At 35.0% G+C, this 22,795-nt stretch overlaps 1 protein-coding gene, 1 long non-coding RNA gene and 1 pseudogene across 4 annotated transcripts in view; 2 read left to right on the top strand and 1 right to left on the bottom strand.

Moving 5' to 3' along the window:
- Nucleotides 1-20,403, bottom strand: part of METTL14 (methyltransferase 14, N6-adenosine-methyltransferase non-catalytic subunit) — a 26,083-nt gene extending 5,680 nt beyond the window's left edge. The window contains exons 1-8 of one of the 3 annotated variants that reach the window (XM_077882450.1): nucleotides 20,179-20,403; nucleotides 16,478-16,566; nucleotides 15,514-15,601; nucleotides 13,074-13,154; nucleotides 12,630-12,717; nucleotides 8,391-8,481; nucleotides 7,007-7,148; nucleotides 2,142-2,234 (exon numbers count right to left, since the gene is read on the bottom strand). In XM_077882450.1, coding sequence (XP_077738576.1) covers nucleotides 2,142-2,234; nucleotides 7,007-7,148; nucleotides 8,391-8,481; nucleotides 12,630-12,717; nucleotides 13,074-13,154; nucleotides 15,514-15,601; nucleotides 16,478-16,566; nucleotides 20,179-20,244 — 738 coding nt within the window. In that variant the 5' untranslated portion in view covers nucleotides 20,245-20,403. Of the gene's footprint in view, nucleotides 1-2,141; nucleotides 2,235-7,006; nucleotides 7,149-8,390; nucleotides 8,482-12,629; nucleotides 12,718-13,073; nucleotides 13,155-15,513; nucleotides 15,602-16,477; nucleotides 16,567-19,453; nucleotides 19,780-20,178 lie in introns of those variants that run through there. The other 2 variants (XM_077882452.1, XM_077882451.1) reach the window with 2 other exon arrangements.
- On the top strand, nucleotides 13,744-13,866 carry LOC144304402 (U4 spliceosomal RNA; annotated as a pseudogene).
- LOC144304025 (uncharacterized) lies at nucleotides 20,140-22,795 on the top strand. The gene is made up of 2 exons (XR_013371018.1): nucleotides 20,140-20,634; nucleotides 22,492-22,795. It is a non-coding gene; the product is annotated as an uncharacterized LOC144304025 (long non-coding RNA).

Below are 22,795 nucleotides of genomic sequence, written 5' to 3'. Positions count from 1 at the left end.
AAAAAAAAAAGAAAGAAATTCTTAGCTAAAAGAAATAAATAATACTTAAAAATAACCAACCAGCATCAAAAAACTTCCTAGAGGTTTGAGACACTAACCTCTAAGATGTCACAGTAATTCCTAGTTCAGAAATAGGAAAAAAAAAAAAAAAAGAAATGCTAGTTTTTAAATAAACAGTCACTATACAGAATGTACAGATACCTTTTGGATATAAATATAATCTATACAGTTAAGTATAGTATCAAGACATAGAAAGGATTACATAATACTCCAATTCTTTAATACTACCTTCCACTGTCATCAATAGAAAGTGGATTTTAAATTATGAAACATTCAGCCCCTCTTTAATCATAGAATAATTCAACAGATGTTTCCTAGCACCTCAATTTTCGATCCTCCGACAAAGCTAAAAACTATTGAAAGTATTCTGATAGCTTCTTTTCAAATGAGTCTTATTTTTACATATTTAATACTAACAACTTCAAAATACTCAGAGTTAAAATTATTATCTTTATCTCATTACTGGGTAAAACTACTTTCATCTTCATACAATCTAGAAAATAGAGTTTTGACCCTTTGTGTCCTAGAATGTTATGTAAGAACATGTAACAAGTACTTGCTAATACATTGCTTAGAGTGGCAAATTGAAGGCCTACTGCTGATTAGCTGGTGGGATTAAAAACAAAGGTATGTCCTTGTTTCCCCCCACTCACCGATTTAAGAGGAAAGTAGAGGGGAAATAAGTAAATTGTGCAGTACAATACTGTTGGTACTGTTCATTTCAGGAATGCTCTTACTGTAAAGTGAGAAACATCTCAAAATGAACGTTGGATTTTTATTTTAAAATCTCAAAAATCAAGATCAGTATCTGTTCCTGTTGCCAATTATTTGTTTTACACTGGATATTCATTATATATCACAAGAGTCTAAATCCTCATGCCCTAATCAATTTAACAAAAGCTCAGGAGTATTTCTCATGTTAAATTATTTTTGTAATCATTTTTGGCCAAAATATACTTTCACCAGTGTGACAGACTGCTGCATAAACAAATGTGATTAACGCCTCCTAATCATTTTCAACCTAATTTGCCAGTTGGAAGGCAAGCCCAAAGCCAGACGTTACAGCTTATAAAGGGTAAATGCCAATATATCTATAAAAATAGTATGTTTCTATTTTCTTAGCTTTTCCAGAGAATCTTGGAGAAGTGCCAGCAAAAAAATAGATACCCAACTGGAATACAGCTATAGTCTTAACCTTGGGAGTTAATAAATGACGCAAGCAACGATGTTAACCAACAGTCTCAAACTTATTTATATAAAACATACAAAGTAATTGTAGAATTTCAGAATTTCAGCACAAATTTATCTCAATATAATCCTACTTAAATTCTTTATCTGTCAACTGGGCACTTCCTAAAATAAACACGATTAAATGAGATCATTTGCTGTATAACAAGTAATGTTCTAAAAATAAAAGATGTCATATAATAACAAGTAAGGAAACTGAAACCCACCAGAATAAAAATCTCTTTACCCAAAGTTTCACTGCTAGACAGCAGAACTGAGACCAAAACTAAATGAAGCCTTCTAATTCTTAGCCACATGCTTCCATGATTCTTGGATAAAAAAGCATATGCTATTTTGTTTCCATTTAGAAGACAAAATATTACAATAAAGTTCTGAAATACAGTAAATATAAGATGCTTAACATAAATACAGATGTTATGTAACTTCTTTCTCACTCTCATGCAATCATTCAAACCATGTGTTCCAGATGCTGTTATTTTTCCAATTTGATTTGGCTTCTATTTGGAATTTAGGAGTTAACGTTATTCAGAATACTTTTTAGCTACTCATAATGAGCAGTAAATGACACTAAGCAGCCCGTTTTTGAGCTGCAGTTTCAAATGTCTAAACTGTTTTCCTCCTGAAGTTGTAACAAATCGTATTTTGACTTACTGATCCCTTGGGCTAGTTAACTAAAGAGTACTGCCTTTCATGCATTCTTTCTGAACATATTTTTTTCCTTCTGAATATTTAAGCAACTATTCAAGAAACAAAGGACAAAATGACATCTATCTTCAAACTTTTTATACTTTTTCTTATGAATTTAAAAATCCACTTCAAGAAAACCATCTTACCACTCTTCCAAGGTCCAATCCCTCCCCGGAACCACACCAGAGAAAGATAAATGATCGAGGTGCTGCAATCTCATCAATTTCTAACTTCATTATCTGTAGGAAACCAAAACGATACTGCATAAAAGTATTTTGTTTCCCATTCATCCTAAATCCAAAAGAACAACCACTGAGATTTATCAAGGCTTTCAGTAGATGTATTCTTTAAATGTACTAATTTTCATTAGAAAATAAATTGTATCCTTACAATTTATCCTGTTTTCTTATTCTATATTAAGAAAACACACACATGCACACACATACACACGCTTGATTTTATATAGAGAAAGGTTATGGGGGACCATATTCACAGAATAATGGAATTTTATAAGATATAGCTTGAGAGCAATCCTTTATGATTTACAGAAAAAGAAACAAAAAGAGGTTAAATTACTCCAAAATTAGGGGCAAAATTAAAATGAAATATAACAAATGTTTGGGGAAGAGTTGGTCTCCATTATCTACAAAAGTTCTATATAAAATAAGGGGATCCCTGGGTGGTTCAGTGGTTTAGCGCCTGCCTTTGGTGCAGGGCGCGATCCTGGAGTCCCGGGATCGAGTCTAGCGTTGGGCTCCTGGCATGGAGCCTGCTTCTCCCGCCTCCTGTGTCTCTGCCTCTCTATGTCTATCATAAATAAATAAATAGATAAATCTTAAAAAAAAGTTCTATATAAAATAAGTCAATATGCACATTTCACTATAATACCCACTTTAAGTCTGAAATGCAAAAAAAAAAAAAAAGTAGTCTAATTTTTCCAAAGAGGACAGACATATAGACGCAAACAGACACATGAAAAGATGCTCAGCATCACTCATCATCAGGGAAATGCTACAATGAGATATCACCTCACACCTGTCAGAATGGCTAAAATTAACAAGACAAGAAACAACAGGTGTTGGCAAGGATGTGGAGAAAGGGGAACCCTCATGCACTGTTGGTGGGAATGCAAACTGGTGCAGCTACTCTGGAAAACAGTGTGGAGGTTCCTCAAAAATTTAAACACAGAACTACCCTACGATCTAGCAATTGTGCTACTACCCAAAGGATACAAAAATACTGATTCAAAGGAGCACATGCACCCCAATGTTTATAGCAGCATTATCAGCTATAGCTAAACTATGGAAAGAGCCCAAATGTCCATCAACTGGTGTATGGATAAAGACGAGGTGGTATATATACAATGGAATATTACTTGGCCATATAAAAGAATGAAATCTTGCCACCTGCAATGACATGGATGGAGCTAGAGTGTATTATGCTAAGTAAAATAAGAGATAGACATATGATTTCACTCATCTTTGGAATTTAGGAAACAAAACAGATGAACACAGAGAAAAAAAAGAGATGAAGCATAAAAAAGACTCAACTATAGAGAACAAACTTGAGGGTTGCTGGAGGGCAGGGAGGCAGGGGGATGGGTTACATAGGTAATAGGTATTAAGGGGGCACTTGTGATGAGCACCAGGTGTTTTACGTAAGTAATGAATCACTAAATTCTACACCTGAAACTAATATTACCCTGTATGTTAACTAACTGGAATTTAAATAAAAACTTAAAGCAATCATTTTATATGATATTCTTTTTCTTCTGGTTTTCTGCCACAGTTAAGTTTCAAGACCACGGTTCAGGCAAACATTTACGTTTCATTTATTTAAAAAAAAATCTTAACTTTAGTAATAGATCCATTTAAGTTATAACCATATCATTTCTAAACTTAATCTAAATAGAAAAACATTATTTGACAGTAATAATGGAAATAAGTTATAATATGTACAAACCTATTGAGTTTTATACTTCTGACTTTTTAAATCTTGCAGTCTCTCATCTAATATTCTCAGAGGCACATGAATAAGTAAATATGTAACACACACACATATTCCCACGTGGTTATACATGAAATAGCTAAAAATAAGTGATAACACACATTAGTGAAGAACATGAAGCAAATTACTCTTTCTGGCATTGCAGTTCTAAATGCTAAGAGCTGGTATTTTAAGTAAGTGCTTATATACTTTATCAAAATGTATTGAGCACTACTGATTCTCTAATGTGAAAGAGAATACTTGTGAAATCCAAACTCTTTTCTTATTTACATTTTATGTATTTTAACTAATGCACTTTCTTTAGGATAGTTTCACATAAAGGTTAAGAACTTAAGGCTCAAGGGCCAGACAGACCATTTCAGTATGCTTGCCAGCGTTGTTCAGTGAAATTAAACTGAAATCAAGAATATGCATATAAAATGAAATTCCTTTATTTCAAAAACTCTATTAGTCTGTCACATATAATTGAAGCTCGTGTGCCTTTATTGACCAAACCTCAGAGAATGGCCAGAGAAAATAAAGTTCAACCTAATTTCAGTTGACCCATGAACAATGAGGGGCTAGTGGCACCAACCCATACCGCCATAGACAATGTTACTATAACTTCTGACTCGCCCAAACTTAACTACTAATAATTTACTGTTGCCTGGAAGCCTTACTGATAGCATAAACAGTCACCTAACACATATTTTGTATATTATATATATTTTATACTCTATATTTAAAGTAAGCTAGAGAAAAGAAAATGTTAATAAAATCATAAGGAAGAGATAATACATTTATGTTACTGCACTGTAAAAAATCCATGTAGAAGTAAAATGATGCAGCTGAAACCCACATTGTTCAAGGATCAACATACTAATCAGACATAATGAGATTTAGTTTTTCAATTTTTTTTTTTTTTTACTAAACTCAAGATTTATAAAGATTGTTTTTATACTAATCAATTTTGATGAGGATATGGTTTAATAGATATTTCTTAAACACTACTGGAAGAAACATAAATTTGTACAACCTATCTGGAAAACTTCTCATCAATAAATATCAAGAGCATTATGTCTTTCCCCTTGTTTTTAGAATACTATATACTGTTATCTTTCTGAAGGTCAACAATCAGCACAAATTACATTTACCATCAGAGTATGGAAAAAACTTTTTCAAAGTGGTAAGATCCATAAAAATGTAAATAAAAGTGTCAGAGGGAATGAAATGAAAGGAAAAGCTTCGAGGAAAACTGGATGTGTTATCTTGAGGATTAAATAATTATTAATAAGAGTAACTATCATTAACTCAGAGGAGCACATACAAGGATTCAGCAGTTTCCTAAGAAACACCAGCCTTACAGTGTCAGCCCTTTCCTTTCCCTATATCCCCTCTGTGCTCAACAGCTCCTGCCTACTCTCTCCTTGAAATTCCCTATTCCCCTGATCCCTATGATGTTCATACTCTTGGTTTTCCTTATTTATCTTTGACCCATTTTTTTTTACCTCTGTTTTATCTGTGCCCCTAAAAGTTTTCTGAGGCTTTACTGTCAATCCACACATTATCTTAATTAAGACACTATCTCAGGACAAATTTATCTATTCTCACAGATTTGATGTGCTATTCTTCTAAGTCTGTATTTTCACACACAGATCTGTCCTTTGAACGACATATTCCTATTACAACTTCCACATGGATGTCTCACATACACCTCAAAATCAACATATTCAATATGATCTAATTCCTTGAATACAGTTCTTCTTAAATCCACTCTTTAAGTAGTGAAAACTCAACCCACTTACCCCAAGACTGAAATCTTTGAATCATCCTTAACTCTCCGCCCTTAGTCCAATCACTAGATCTCACCATAGCATCTACTAAACATTACTGAATTTATCACCTTTCTATTCTTACTACCATCACCCCAATTCAAGATCCCTTCATCTCCTAACTAGGCTATTCAACAGTCTTCTAACTGCTTTCCATTTTCCAGACTTTTCCTCTAGTCCATCCTCCACACACTAATCTGACCATTTAACCTAACTGGTTAAAACCCTTTAAATACTCCTTAATGTCTTCAGGATAAAAGTTTAAGCTTCTAAGAGGACATCATCTCAAAAAGGTCCCAATCTGTTTTCTAACAACATCAACCTACACACCAGATATTCTTTGCCTCCATCCATTCTGCTCTTACTGTTCTTTCCATTTGGAATCACCATCCCACCCCTTTCATTCTGGTCAATTCCAATGAATCTATTTATAATGTTAATGTGTCACCTCCTCTTTGTTCATGTACCTATCCTCCAAGGCTTGGTCAGTTTTTCTCAGATCATCTTACACAGTTCTCTATTACAGAACTAACAAAATAATAATGCAATTATCTGGTTAGATAAATATTGATTTATCCCATTAAACTATTGTGCTCCTTAAGTTCAGGTACCAGATCTTATTCTTTCTGAATCTCTAGTACCTATCACATTACCTAGCAAAGTGGTATTCAGTAAGTATTTTATATTTTTGTTATTTATCGGTAAAAACAGGTAACTTGATGTAACTAAAGTTATCGGTTTGCTTAATTTATTTAGGAAAATGTAATTTTATTACAATTATACCAAAATTATGTATCTTTTTTATCTATTATACTCTAAGCTTCTTGAAAAGAAACCATCTTTTTTATATCTATGTAATATACTCTAATGTTTACTAAAACTAAGCAAATGCAGAAAGAATTATCAATCATTCTGTTTTTAGACTTTTCTAGCTATACATCAAAGACTTAAAGACTGGAACTGTGAGTCTTCTAGAGACTATTTACTCACTACCTGCTCAATTTCAGTCCCAAAAAGAAGAATCAGACCAAAGATAGTGCAATATTTGTCCATGTACCCTGGATCTTCTGCTACATCATATACTATATATTTATGATTCTTAAAAAAGGTAGGAATATTTATAATCTTCTCATTAAATAAATATTCATTTGAAAAATAAATAATTAATGACAATGTAGAAAGTTTCATCATACATCATCCCAAGTCCAGCATTTTTCATTAGCAGTGATGCCAGTTTCTCTGTAATATTCTTCTAAAGGGGGTTCCAGAAGAATCACATCAAATTTAGGTGTCAGTTCTCTGATGTCAAAGGCTTCTATATCTGCTTGTAAGTACCTATTTGATTAAGGCATAAAAAGTGACTAAGATTTTCAAATACCTTACAGATGATAGTGAAAGGAATTGCTTAAATATTACTAAACACTATTTACAAAGTAATTATAAACTAATTACTGATATTTTTATGCAGGAGTATCTTTCTTCAGTAGAGACAGTAAACCATCTACCCACACTCTTCTCTAGGAGATGGATATAATCGCACTACAAACTAAAATCATATTCCCCCATGTACATCAAGAATGTACTCTCATTTTTACACTGAAAATCCATAATAGTATGTGAATAAGTCTCTGAGTCCCATTCCATCATCATCTGAATTTTCTAAGGACTATCACATTATTTTTTTCTTAATTATTACGTTAGAAAAACTATTTGTTAGTTTTAAAATCCTCCCTCTAAAAAATTGTTTCTAAAGATGGATATAATTTTATCAGTTTGTTAGTAAAGTTGTTTATATTAATAACCTTTTCTGGCTACCTAGTATAAATTACTACTAGCCTTTACTGAAAGGTTATTTATACATATTACGAAAGTAATTTAAATGTAAAATACTTGAAGAGTAAGATTTTTTTAAATTGGATGAATATTAGAATCTGCCAATACTTTTCTCTGCACATTCAGACTTCTTTCTAGTTCCTCTAATCACTAACAGTATACATTTTAGCAAATTGTTAAATGTATAAAATGTTCAAGGTAAGCTAAATGTGAATTAAGTAGAATCTCCAAAGACTTTCTACACATTTTAAGGAAAATATTGTTTAGCGAAGGTTAAAATGAATTTTCATAATCCACTATGTTAAGAATAGTATCTTTGAAAAAAAAATAGTATCTTTGAATGCTGAGTTATAGTTAATTTTTATTTTCTTCTTTCCTTCATCTAAGTTTTCTAAACTTCCTCCAATAAATAGACTGCTTTTTGAGAGAAAAAGTCATTTAAAAACATTTTAAGAAACTCAAGAATACAACAAACATGAATGATTTTTCTAAGAAAAAAACACTTAAAGACACTTTAAGGAAATTATCTAGAAAACTGAAAAAATAAAAATAAAATGGAAACCTACTAGTTTATTGAGCAGTGGAATGTCAAATGAATCTATTTTATCATACAGAATAAAACACAGTATGTTAATCTTATATAGGTGCTGCTGAATTTTTTTCAAACACAAAGGCTACAGGATAAAAAGAATGCTATTGTACGCCTGAGTTGAGAATAAAAAGTAACTGAAAAAACACACTTACATAGGAGGAGTGTTAGATTTAGCTATCAACTCATCCTTCAGCCTGATGAGCTCCCTCAGTTTAGGGTATTCTTCAAATCTGTCAGCCAAACCTGAGGACAAAAAATATTAAGTACTAAATTTCAATACAATTGAAGTTAATAATCAGTGAACTCAAAGGTTATGAGCCCTTCCAAGAAAACAAAACAATACACAAACACTACTTTATTCCTGTGTCCTTTTAAAAAAGTTAATTTTGAGTATTTAAAAAAATTTTCACATATATATATACACACACACACACACACACACACACACACCTTAATCCCACATGCAAACAAAAACCCAGATGTTCTAAAGCCCAGTCCAAATCAATAAATCATTTAATCTCTCATATTTAAATTAAATTTGCTCACAGAATTAAGTCTAGTCTTTCATTCAGTTCTCAGGGAGAGAAAAAACAACTCCTTTCTATCATGTTTTTCCCTTTTTCCCTTAACTAAAAGGATTCTTTCTTCTTAAGAATCTAGTGATTATTGAGGTTTGTACTTAGCTTCTTAAATAGTTATCAAGGGCAGGGAAAGTATTTTTTTTTCTTATGATTATGTATAGGAAGAAACCGAATAGTTAGAGGTGAGAAAAACACTGCCAATGATCTTAAATTGGCTATGGCTCATGGACACAATCCTGGAACAAATCTAGTAAAGATATGTCCCCTAACAGTAGACTACCTCTCACCTCCAAGACAAGTTGCTTTCTCTACAAGTATTTCTTGTATCAGTATTTGTAATTTTAAAGATTTCACATCTCCAGACCATTATACACCAAATCCTCATACATATTTTCAGGCTTTAAGGTCTTAGGAAACATGTATAAGTGCTATAAAGGGTACTTAAAAACAGGAGATTCACTGTTCCCATGTTCTCAAAACTGTTTTAGATCTCTGAGCTCAGAAGAGATTTTAGGTAAAATAGCATAATCCCTGTTTAAAGAACTGTAGGGAAAAGTAGGTCTTCAAATATCAAAGATTCCTAAAAGCTTTTATTTAGTTTTCTTTTCCCCCATAAGAAACATATTCCTAGCAATATAAATCATGTAAGCATCTTAATTTAAAAACTACAAATACAGATATTAATAAGTTTAATATGAAACTGTAAAAGTGAAAGATTTTATAAAGCCTCCTTAATGAGTGCTTATAAAACAAATTTCAAATAAAACAAGTTTGAAGATTTTATTATAGTCAAGTTTTAATCACAGTAGAATTGGCTCTCAACCTTCTACAAAACAGAAAGTGCAAGTTTTTCTCAATCCATAATGGTTTCCTAAGCATTTTATCTTTCCTGTGGGGGAAGTAAATATCTTTTTTTTTTTTTTCTTTTTGGAAGTAAATATCTTAAAAGCAGAAAGGTGAATACTGGGACATTCAGTTATACAACTATCATAATTTTTTTAAAAAACAGTTTTACTGAAGTATGATTGATATATAAAAAACACACATATTTAATGTACACAATCTGATGAATTCAGACATATGCATATACCTGTGAAATCATCACAACCAAGGTAACAGACATATCCATCACCTCTGAAAGTTTTTCTGTGTTTCTCTGGGTGTGTTTGTATGTGTATATGTGTGTGCGCACATACAACTGTGATAAGAATGCTTAAATAAGATGAGATCTATCTTTAAAAAATTGTTAAAGTTTTATTGACTACAGTCAACAGCACTGCTGACTATAAGGACTATGCTATAAGTAGATCTCTAGAACTAATTTATCTTGCATAACCAAAACCTTTTATTAATTGAATAACAACTCTCTATTTCCCATTCCTCCAGCCCCTGATAACCATTGTTCTCTGCTTCCATGAGTTTGACTGTTTTAGGTACCTCATAAAAGTATAGGTATTTATCATATTACATGTACTATTTTAGGTACCTCTGTAATTATCTGCATATTTGTTCTGTGACTGGCTTATTTCACTTAGCATTATAACTTTTTATGCTATAGCTCAATTTTGCTCATGAAAACATTAAAATCAGTTTCTACTTCAAGAGTAAGATTGCTTACAAGCAACACAGAAAAAAATAAATCAGATTATACCAAAATTAAATTTTTTTGTGTGTGTTGCAAATGATACTACCAGAAAGTGAAAAGACAACCCCACAGAATGGACAAAATATTTCCAAATCATAGGTCTGATAAGAGACTTGAACAGAAAATATATAAAGAACTCTTATAAAGTAATAATAAAAAGACAAATAATCAATTAAAAACTAGGCAAAGCCTTTGGATATTTCTCCAAAGTAGGTATTTATATAGCCATCAAACATATGAAAAGATGCCTAAATTAATCACTAGGAAAATGTAAGTCAAAATCCCAACAAAATTACCACTTCATACCCACTAGAATGGCTATAATTAAAGACAGACAATAGTAAATGTCAAGCATGGAAAGAAACTGGAACCCTTATACATTGCTGGGAGGAATATAAAATGGTATAGTTGCTTTGAAAAACAACTGTGCAGTTCCTCTAAAAGTTAAACACTGAATTAACATATGACCCAGCAGTTCCACTCCTAGTTACATGCCTAACAGAAATGAAAGCATATGTTCACATAAGAATTTTACATGAATACTCATGAAGCACTGTTTGTAACAGCCAAAAAGTGGAAACCACCCAAATGGATAAACAAAATGCAGTATATACATACAATGGAATATTATTTGGCAGTAAAAATAAACGAAGTACTGGCACATGCCACAACATCAACAATCCATGAAAACATTGTGCCAAGTGAAAGAAGACAGATACAAATGCCACACTGTATAATTCCATTACTTGAAATGTCTAGAATAGGCAAATTGTTAGAGATAAAAAGTTAATGGTTACTTAAGGTGAGGGGGCAGATGAGGAGGAAATGGGAACTGACTGCTAATGAATACTGAGTTTCTATAGGGGAAATGAAAATTAGATTGTGGTAATGACTATACAAACTGGATTTCCAAAAAAAAAAGGAATTATATCCTTTAAATGGGTGAATTATATGGTATGTGAATTATCTCAATAAAGCTGTTTTTAAAAATGCAGGAGTAATGCATTTGAGGAACTTCTTAGTAGACTGGACAGGGGCTGAGGGAAGAACCTCTGAGCCTGAGGATATCTTAATACAACATTAAAAACTGAAAAGCAAAGAGAAAAAAGAAAAAAGAAGGTTGGAAAATCCAAGGACTATGGGACAACTACAAAAGATGTAACGTGTAATGGAAATAGCTGAAGAACGAGAGAGAGGAACAGAATATTTGAAATAATAATGATTGAGATTTTCCCAAATTAATGTCAGAGAACAAACCAGATTCAGGAAGCTCAGAGAACATCAAGCAGGATAATACTAAAAAAAAAAAACAAAAAACCTCTAAACCTACAGCGTATCATTTTCAAACTACAGAAAATCAAAGATAAAGAAAAGATCCTAAAGAAACTAGAGGGAAAAAACACTATGCCTACAAAGAACCAAGAATTATATCCAATTTCTCAGAAACATGAAAGCAAGAAAAGATTAGAGTGAAATATTTAAAGTGTTGGAAGAAACAGAACACCAAACAAGAATTCTATACTCTTTGAGATAAAGACTTTCTTAGGGATCCCTGGGTGGCCCAGCGGTTTGGCGCCTGTCTTTGGCCCAGGGCGCGATCCTGGAGACCCGGGATCGAATCCCACGTCGGGCTCCCGGTGCATGGAGCCTGCTTCTCCATCTGCCTGTGTCTCTGCCTTTCTCTCTCTCTCTCTCTCTCTCTGTGACTATCATAAATAAATAAAAATTAAAAAAAAAAAAAAAAGACTTTCTTAGAAAAATAAAAATTTAGAGAATTTGTTGCCAATAGACTTGCCTTGCAAGAAATGTTAAAAAAAAATTGTTTAGAGAGAAGGAAAAAAATAATATACAGAAGAAAAATCAGATCTACAAAAAGAAAGGAAAAGCATCACAGAGAGAATAAATTAAGGTAAAATAAAAACGCACAAAACCAAACTGAAGAAGGAAGGAAGGAGGAAGGAAGGAAGGAAGTACACTGCTGGAAGGATAAGGAGGGTATACGGGAAGTATGGAAAATGGAAATGGGAAGCCACGAAAAATTATTTTGGAATTAGAAAAGCCAAGCCAGGGCAAATAATTTTGTTAGAAATAATCCACAAAATGCATAAACTACATGCATGTAATCAAGAGTTAGCAATAGCATATTCCCAACAAATCTAACATACCTACATCCCTGATGAAATTTTGAGGTCTATGTCCAGTGTCTACAAAATGCTGGCAGTAATCATTATGGGGATTTAAACTCTGCGTTCCCTAAAGAAAAAGTCAAAATTAAATTAAGAGCATTTAGTCTAATGGCAGATACACTAACTCTGTACTTTATTTTTTATTATGAGGTCATACGAAATAGAAGTTGATACATAGATTTAAAAAATTATTAATATTTGAAAACACAACTAAAATGACAGTATTAATCTTTAGTAGCTAGACACTGATACAGCATTATCTCATCCTAACCAGCCAAATATCAGAAGACTATTTCAAGAACATTTTATGATTATTTTATAATGATCCCTCAAAAACTGAAAAAATATGGAAAATAATAAGTATTTAAAATCTTTTCATGCATAAAGCTGAAACATGAAGTTATGATATGAAAATTTATTTACCTTAAGAAAAGTACTAGAATCCTTATAAATCTCTTCTTCATATGGCAAATTCTCTTCTTCCTGTTGCATTTCTAATTCATCCTTGGAAAAGGAAGTAGACATTTTATGTATAGGAGGAATATTTTATGTATTCATGATATCTTGAGTATTGAGACTCAATATAAATATTTCATTTCCCTAAGATATTATTTTTCAAATTATCATTAAACTCAAACACTGAAGTCTTTGCATTCTCATCATTATCTAGTTACGTTTACAATAAATAAAAATTTCCTTTTCATTCTTACCAATAAATATCTGTAACTACTGATTTAGTTGACTGAGCTGTCTAGTATTATTTATCTCATCATACTAGAAGTATTAGAATTTAGCTCAAGTCATGAAAGATATGACTACAGATGGGGCAATTTTATTTCTAATCGTATGAAACTGCTATTTTTATAGGTCAAAAATATCAAGAACTGATATGGTTAAAATATACATATTTATATAATCATAATAATAAAATAGAATGATACCAATACAATAATCAGTAATATTTAAGTTGCATATCAGCATATACCAAAATGGAACACACAAAATGGCATTTATGAGATTAGGTAATTTTATCCCTAAACTTCCTAGAGATTTACTGAAACTATGCATTCTTTTCTCTATTAAATACAGTTGCAGCTTTGCGCAGTGGCAGTATCGTAGCCAATGAGGTTTATCCGAGGCGCGATTATTGCTAATTAAATACAGTTGCACAACTAACTTGAAAAAAATGGGGATAGGTTTTTTATCTATTAATAGTCTCTTTTCAACTAACTATTCTAAGTATAGATTTAGAAGTTGTGTTTTTTTCTTCGGCCTTTTCAGAAACGGTTCTACATTGTTGTCTAGCTCATGAGTCCTCAAAATATCTTAATTGCACTACCCTATATAGTAAGTATGGAATAACACAACTCAAAAAGACAGTACTGTAGCCACTCAAAATTTGGTCCAATTATCCAAAGTTTCTGATACATCTACCTCTTTACTCTTACTTAAGAATATTAATGTCCAGTGCTTACTAGGCATTATGCTTTTTATATGTCACCTCTTATATTAAAATGAGGAAACTGAAATAAAGATCTTAATTGAACCGATTACCGAATTACTTCATTTGATTGTGCTTGAATTTATTGCACTCTGAAGATATTGCATGTTTTACAAATTAAAGGTTTGTGGCAACCCTGCCAGCAAGTCTACTGGCACCATTTTTCTGATGGCATCTGTTCACTTCATGTCTCTGTGTCACATTTTGGTAATTCTTGCAAAATTTATAACTTCTTCATTACCATATCTGTTATGGTGATCTATGATCAGTGATCTCTGATGTTACCATTTTAATTGTTTTGGGGCACCATGAACCATGTGCATACAAGATAGTGAACTTAATCCATAAATGTGTTTTCATTGTTTCACCAACTGGTGGTTCCTGTGTCTCTCTCCCTCTCCTTGGGCCTCCCTGAGACTTCATATTGAAATTAATAACCCTATAACGTCTTCTAAGTATTCAAGTAAAAGGAAGAATTGTACATTTCCCACTTAAAATCAAAAGTTAAAACTTAAGCTTAATGAGGAAAGCATGTGGAATTCGAGATAGGCCAAAACCTGGGGCTCTTATGCCAAACAGCTAACTTGTGAATACAAAGGAAAAGTTCTTGAAGGAAAAAAAAAATGCTACTTCAGTAAACACACAGATGATAAGAAAAAAATGCTACCTCAGTAAACACACAGATACAAAAAAAGTGAAACAGCCTTATTTCCAATATAGAAAAAGCTTACTGGTCTGAACAGAAGATCAAACTAGCCACAACATTCCTTTCAGGCAAAGCCTAATTTAGAGCAAGGCCCTAACTCTCTTCCATTCTATGAAGGCTGAGAGAGTTAAGGACACTGCATAAGAAAAGTCTGAAGTAAATAAAAGTCGGTTCTGAGGTTTAAGGAAAGAAGACATCTCCATAACATAAAATCTTAAGGTAAAGCAGCAACAGTGAGGCAAGCAAGGCCCTCCACCAGAAAAAAAAAAGATTAAAACTTGGTATAAAGCTCAAATAATGGATAGCATTTTTTAGCAATAAAGTATTTTTAAATTAAGGTATACACTTTGTTTAATCAGACATTAATGCTGTTGTACAATTAAAAGACTGTAAGATTGCACAGACATAACTTTTATATGCACTGGGAGACCAAAACTTTCATTTGACTTGTTTTATTGCAACATTCACTTCATTGTGGTGGTCTGGTACCAAACCTGCAGTATCTCCGAGGTATACCTGTATACATATGCTACTAACAATTCTTTTAGAAAGTTTAAAATTGAGCTTTTCACCATATTTATTTTCCTGGATAAGAATCCATTATTGTAGGGTTTTATTTTTTTCTTGATCATAAAATTGCTTTGTTCTCTACTTGCCTTATATTCTTCCATTTTGTCTTCATCGGTTTCTCCTTCATCCTGATACTTACGTTTTGCATTTGGAGCCGAGGTATCATAGGAAGCCCTGAAAAATTAAAACTGGAGTATCACACACAGATATAGAAAGATGTATAAATGGTAGCTATTAATAATATTAAATGACAGTTTATAAAAACAGAACAAGGCACTTTTTTCTGATTAAACGGTATCTATCTATTCATTCAGTTTATAAATCAAAAAAGTCATACATCCTGATTGGTAATTCTGTATTTTATTATTATGAGAAAGCAACCAAATCAGAAACTTAAGTTCATGTAATGGATATATGGCAAAAAGAAACTTCTATATTATGTTACCATTCTAATTTGTCTTAACAAAAATTGATATTCAAATTAATAACCAGAATACTGAAAAATTCTGAAGTGCTTTCTGAACTACCAATGAAAACTGCTTTTAGGGTAAAGCCTGTTTTTTCTTATAAGAATTTGTAAATATAATTGTTTATTTATGGTATATAAGCTATCCTTAGTCTAACATTCCATTTTCTAACTACTTTATGAATAAGAACTTATTACATTTAGAAAATAAGTATTCATAATTCATGAATACTAAAAACCAGTATTTCTGAAATCTTTTATTTTGATGCCTGTCATTAACAACACACTTCATACCTAGGATTATGTTTATCAAAACAATAACCCAGGGCACCTGGGTGGCTCAGTCAGTTAAGCGCCTGCCTTCAGCTCAGGTCATGATCTGGAGTCTTGGAGATCAAGCTCAGCTTTGGGCTCCCTGCTCAGCAGGGAATCTGCTTGTCCCTTTCCCTCTGCCCCTCCCCCTGCTCATGTCCGCCCTCCCTCTTTCTCTTTGCCTCAAATAAAATCTTAAAAAAACAAACAAAAAACAAACATTCACAATATTCACGTCACTAAAAAAAAAGAAAAGAAAAAAATTCAACTACCTGCAAGTTTCTCTTGTTTCAGCAATTTCTCTCTGCTCATCTTTGCTATTTAACACAGCACCAATGCTGTCCGCACTTTCGGCTCCCAACTGAGAAAAGACAAAAACCAAAAATTAGATCATAATGCACTGGATAGCCTTCCCAGCTTATGTAGTAACATTTAATATATCAGATATTAAAAAACAAAACAAGGAGCACCTGGGTGGCTCACTCAGTTAAATGTCTGCCTTTGGCTCAGGAGAGTCAGCTTCTCTCCACCCCCCACCCCTGCCCAGCCCCCCTTGTATGTGCCGTGACTGCGCGTGTGCACTCTCTCAGATAAATAAATAAAATCCTTAAACAAAACAAAACAAAACAAAAAATCTTAACAACCTCAGCAGGCAAATAGATTAGTTAATTTGCAGGAATAATAGGAAATACCTTGGAACAAAACCATGTTAATTAGGAATAAATTGGAGAGCTAGTGAGCATATTATACTTTCAGTTATATTTGAAATTAAGACAATTTTAGCCAATCCTCTACTTTTTAAGTAAATAATAAAACACAATTTAGTAATAGTAGCAATAACAAAAAAAGCGGCTAACGTATAGGCACTAACACTTTGCATCTGTCAATTCACATATTACACTTTATCCTGTGCTATAATAAATATCCAGTTTTATTCAAGTCTTTATACAATGATCTATAGGCACAATACTGAACTTTAATAATTCCTAAAAAGTGGTAATTCAAATTCTGTTTAGCAGTTGGAGAAATTTTGCAAAACAGAACAAATAACTAGTTGAGATAAACTGGCTACAGAGAGTGGGATCAGTTCACGGAAATCTTTAAAAGCCAAACAAACAAGTGTAGAATGCAATTTATAGGCCATGAAGAACCATTTGATATTTTTTAAGTACAAGAAGGGCATGAGGAAATTTGGATTAATTAGTTCCTTTAGCTCAAGAAAGGGAATATACTAAAATATCAGAGCTGCAAGTGGTCTTGTTAGCCTTGATCTTAAACAATTACCACTACCTTTTTAGTCTGCCTACCTTCACAACTCCCCTAAGGAGTTGTGTCACTCCAGTGATACATCTCTACCAGTATATCAACTGTTTCTGATATTTTACTTCTTCCATAAAATCTTAACTCTATTCTCATTAGTTAGAACACACATCTACTTCCTATTGTTAAAATGATTTCTTTCTTCCCATGGCTGACTCTTTCTTCATGTCTCTGATGAGTACAAGTGATTTCCTTAGAGTATATAGAATGGGTAGGCTCCTTCCACTTTTCTTTTTCTCTCATTTCCTTATTCGGATTATAGTACTTAACACAACTTTCAATTATTTATGTTTTACTTTTGCTTACTGTTTATATTGTTTCATAGTCTTTATCGCGACTTTCAATTATTTTATTTTATACTTCAATTATTTTATCTTTACTTTTGTTTACTTCTCAAGTTAACATGTAAACTTCCTAAGGAGATGAACTCTTCTTGCTATCTGTATGTTCAGCAGCTTGCATTATGCCTGACTCACAGCAGATGTTCAATATTTGAATGAGCCATCTAGATTTCCTACATTAGAATACAACGTATACAATAGGACTGCTTTAAGTCAAGATTCTGCTCACATATATAATTGTCCTCTAATGCTCCAAAAAAAATTGTGGAATGACTGGAATAAGTAAATCATAGATTTTCTGTTATGGTAGCCCTAAATATATTATTTGAATAATCAGGACAATTTGGTATCCTTTCTATATACAATTTTTTTGGGAATAAAGCTACAGCTAAGTAAAAAGCAGGTGTAAATTGCTGATGTTTATATTCTGTGTAACAGTACGTAAGCAGTGTACTCAACAGTGAGGACAATGTAAGCCAGGTAGAAGAAGAGCCTAAGCCAGAGAGATCAAGATAGCTTTTATTACAAAGTTCTGACCTGAGCTGTGCTCTAGAGGATGGACAGAAATCAGAAAGGAAGGACAATTTAAAAAAAAAATCATAAAGTATATATCACACAAATCACATTCTGGAAGGTAATAAACCAGTCTGTGCTGTTCATAGAGAAAAGCAACTGAAAGAAAGGTTGAAATTAGTTGGTAACGTAGAGGTCTGTTATTGATTATGTCAGGTATCTCTACTTAAGGGGAATGGTTCCTAACCAACTAGAAGACCAGGGAACAGCTAGTGTACCTGAAAGAGCATAGGAAAGCCTAAACTGTAGCTTGCAAACTTACAAACTTTGTGGACTTCAGCACGCTAAACTTAAATTATTTGAGCTCTATCTTCTGCATCTAGATCATGCAAATAGCATCTGACTTGCATGACTGAAGGTAATGTGTATTGAAAGCTTGGAAGTGTCTTGATTCATTGAAGGTACTTACTAAACAGCACCCATTATTAAATTTTATGTGCTATGCAAGCTCTTTTAGGGTAAGAAATACTTTTTATTCATAGTTGAATTGTCAGGGGCTACTAGATTCCCTGGTATACAGCAAGACACAATAAGTAATTGTTTATGAATGCATTTTGGGTCCAAGAATTCAAAACTAAAAAAAAAAAAAAATAATAAGAACCTTACTTGGTGGTAACAAAGCTACTGAACATTGTGAAGACAACATAAAAGAAGCTGGGAAAAAGAAGGCCTGAAAAAGACACCTGATTTGCCCCAGATTGTAATGCCAGAGGGCCATATCTGATTCCAAATTCCCACATTTTAACACTATGCCATAAACCTTTTCATCAGATCTTAAGAGTAGAAGTTCCAAATTTCCATTTACTAAAACCAAGATTCATTACTGAAAAAACAGTAAGATGCCTCATTAAAACCTCGTAGCATGTCTTCCATCACTTTTACGGATATGGATTGTAGGACGGGAAACAGCCTGACTTTAAGGAGAGGTGTACTGCATTTCTGCATGTGTCCTCTCCTAATCAAGTGTTAACTTAGACACGAGAAGCAGCGAAGACAAGCTTTAGAGAGACAAACCTGGGTTCAATTTTCTGGCCTAGCGGTGAGTGACACGAGGCAAAATCTACTTAACCTCTTCAGCCTCAGTCTCATCATTCGGTAAGCGGAGTCAATGCTCCCTATTTCAAGGGTTCGCTGTGACCGCTACAGAGTAGAATTCGAATACCAGGGGTGGGGGATGACGACGGTGCCCTACTTAACATAAGAGGGCTGCAACACACAAGATGCACCATCTAAAATTTACACTCAGGCTTCTTCTAATGCAGTCTTGCGACAGGATCCCAGAAAACACTCTAAATCTACTTCGCAAGGAAGCCACGATCTCAAGAATTAGGTGCTGCGAAGAAAGGCAAGAAAGACCATTTAAACAGTGAAGAGACACAGGGTATAACAAATCACGTTCCCTTGCGTGAACTACGGTAATTCGTTTACAAAGACAAAGCAGCTTCGTATCCCCCTCACTGAGCCCTGCGCCAGACCCTCGGCGCGCATCCCACGCTGGTTGCTGGAGACCAATCGTGGCGGGAGATCAGCAACAGAAGGACCACGGCACAGAATGGAGAATGTTCGGGGTACTGCGGAAGTTAAGAACAAGAAAGGCAAAGAGGCCTAGGGGTCAGGGTCGCCGGACCTGGAAAGGTATGCACAGCAGCGGGTAGGAAAAGACCGGGAAGAAAAGGGGGGGGGGGGGGGGAGAAGGGAACCGCGCACGCGCATTCTCGAGTCTTCCCTGGGCCGCGGACCTGCTGCGCGAGGAGCTGTCGCCGCAACTTCTGCCGCTCCCGGATCTCCTGCAAGCGGCTGTCCATGTCCCAACACCTGTTTCCCACTGCCCCGAAAAGCTGACAATTAGCGGATAAATAGCCGCCTTATTTTTCTTCTGAGTCTGTGGAATACAAGATTCGCTGGGACCTTCCGACACCCGGCGTCCCTCGACCTTTCCTCAATAGGTATTTCCGGCTCAGCCAGCATTGGCTCCCCCGAGCCCGGAAGTCCCTCCTCCTCCCGGACGCTCTCGATTTGACGTCGCCGGGAAGCGACCCAATGAGGGACGTTGTGGCGGCGGAGCGTCTCCGAGTCCCTTACTGCCGCCGGGAACTGCGTCGGTCAAAGCCTCTCCGGAGCGCGGCCGTTGCTGGCCTCTCGCTGGCCCGACCTTGGGACGTCAGGCTTCTCCGGTGTATCAGCCTGCGCACGAGGTGTCGACACGTTTTGTGGATTCCCCCTTCCATTAGTTCCCCACCCAGTTGCCGGTTTAAAAATGGCCAGAGAGCAGGCTTTTTTTTTTTTTTTTTTAACTGAAAGCACTAACTTGAACTGGAGCGTCCGGTTTGAACCCTGGACTAGCCTTTCCTGGAGGAGTATCCTTGGCTAGTAATGACTCGATCAAACCTCCGTGAGCCCCAGGTTTCTCGTTCGTAGACTGGAGTTGTAGAAGCGCCGACCTCGCAGGATTGTGACGACTGGAAGAATCAAAGGGTTTGGCACCTAGTGCCATGCACGTGTTTGTTAAGATTTTTAGTATCGCTAGCGTTTCCTTTCGGTCAGGGAGCAACCATCGCATCAGCCTGTGTCCACGCCTCACTAGTCCTTGAGAAGTGTCCTATTTTACCCAAATGCCATGTGGGTACGGCAAAGAGAGAAAGAGGGATGCTTCTCTTGAGGGAGGTGGGTGATAGTGAAATGTGGTCTTGGTCCATGTCCTAGACGTCAGAAAAAGTGCTGCGGGCGCTTTTGCTGTTGATACATTTGAAATAACCCTGGGATATGGAAACAGCCTACTGAAGTTAGGGAGATTGTCCTCTCTTCATAGAAAGGCAATAAAGACCAAAGTGGCTTTTTTTTTTTTTTAAGATTTTATTTATTCATGAGACACAGAGAGAGAGGCAGAGACACAGGGAGAGGGAGAGGCAGGCTCCATGCAGGGAGCCCGACGTGGGACTGAACCCGGGACTCCGGGACCATTCCCTGGGCTGAAGACAGGCCTAAACCGTTGAGCCACCCGGGCTCCCGAGATCAAAGTCTTAAGTTACTATTATTATCCCGCATATTTGTCCTCTTATTCCATATTCGAAGTAGCAGACGTAGACCAAGGCAACTTGTTGCCTCAAGTTAAATTGGAAATTGTGGCAAGTAATCACCAATATTAGTAACACGTCTTTATTCTTTGAGAGTGGATTTAATTTTTGAGACTTATTAAATTCTCCACATCAAAACCAGGTGACTCAGACTAAGCCAAAAGTGGGCAGGGATAGATTCTACTAATTATCGTGTATTTCTCAAGAACTAGCTGTGAAAGGCAATTTCAAAGGAGCTCTAAAAATCCCTCGAGTAGTGGCAACACGGTTTGAAAGTATTTAACTTTCAAGGGGCCAATGCTTTTTTTTTTTTTTTTTTTTTGAAGAATTTATTTATTCATGAGAGATACAGAGAGAGAGGCAGAGACCTAGGCAGAGGGAGAAGCAGGCTCCCTTCAGGGAGCCTGATGTGGGATTCATTCCCTGGGACCCTGGGGTCACGCCCTGAGCCGAAGGCAGACGCTTAACCACTGAGCCACTCAGGTGACCAGTGAGTCACCCACACGTCAAGGGGCCAATACTTTAAAAGACAGTACTAACTTGTAATATGAATTAAGGTGTTTATCTTTAAAAATCAGTTGCATCTCCTGCCAATCATGTAAGTTGAGTACTGATTTGAACTCTTAAGATAGGATTAAACATTTATTCATTTCAAATACTTATTTAGCATTTTAAATGACAGTTAACTGTGATCTTAGAATATATCAAGTGTCAACGTCTATAAACCAAATAAGTCAGATTTTTTTTGTTTTTTGCTTTTGTAGAGTTTTTTTTTAATTAATTAATTTATTTGCTTTTGTAGAGCTTACTTATATATGTATTTTTTCTGGTAAAGCGTGGTGTACATTATTTGCCTGTGGTCTTTGAGCCTCACACTCACCTAAACTCTGGCTCTGATGGTGGTTGTTGGTCTGGAAGCCTGCAGACCACATTACTCAGCCTTCCTTATCAAATGACTTTCTGTATGATTCTCCCAAGAAGAAACACAGGCAGAAAATCCTAACGTGGAACATGGGAAAACTGTCGTTCTTTTCTCTCACTCTCTGCATCTGGTATCCAGGGGGACATCTGTGCCCTTTAAAAGTCCCAGAGCGGGGATCCCTGAGTGGCTCAATGGATTAGCTCCTGCCTTCGGCCAGAGCGTGATCCTGGAGTCCCGGGATCGTGGATCCCACATTGGGCTCCCTGTGAGGAGCCTGCTTCTCCCTCTGCCTGTGTCTCTGCCTCTCTCTCTCTCTCTCTGTGACTATCATAAATAAATAAAAGTTTAAAAAAAAAAAAA

This window comes from Canis aureus, chromosome 33 (assembly GCF_053574225.1).
Source record: "Canis aureus isolate CA01 chromosome 33, VMU_Caureus_v.1.0, whole genome shotgun sequence".
NCBI classification, from domain to species: domain Eukaryota; kingdom Metazoa; phylum Chordata; class Mammalia; order Carnivora; family Canidae; genus Canis; species Canis aureus.
The sequence above is the reverse complement of the archived record's forward strand: the minus strand, read 5'-3'. Positions and strand labels throughout refer to the sequence as shown.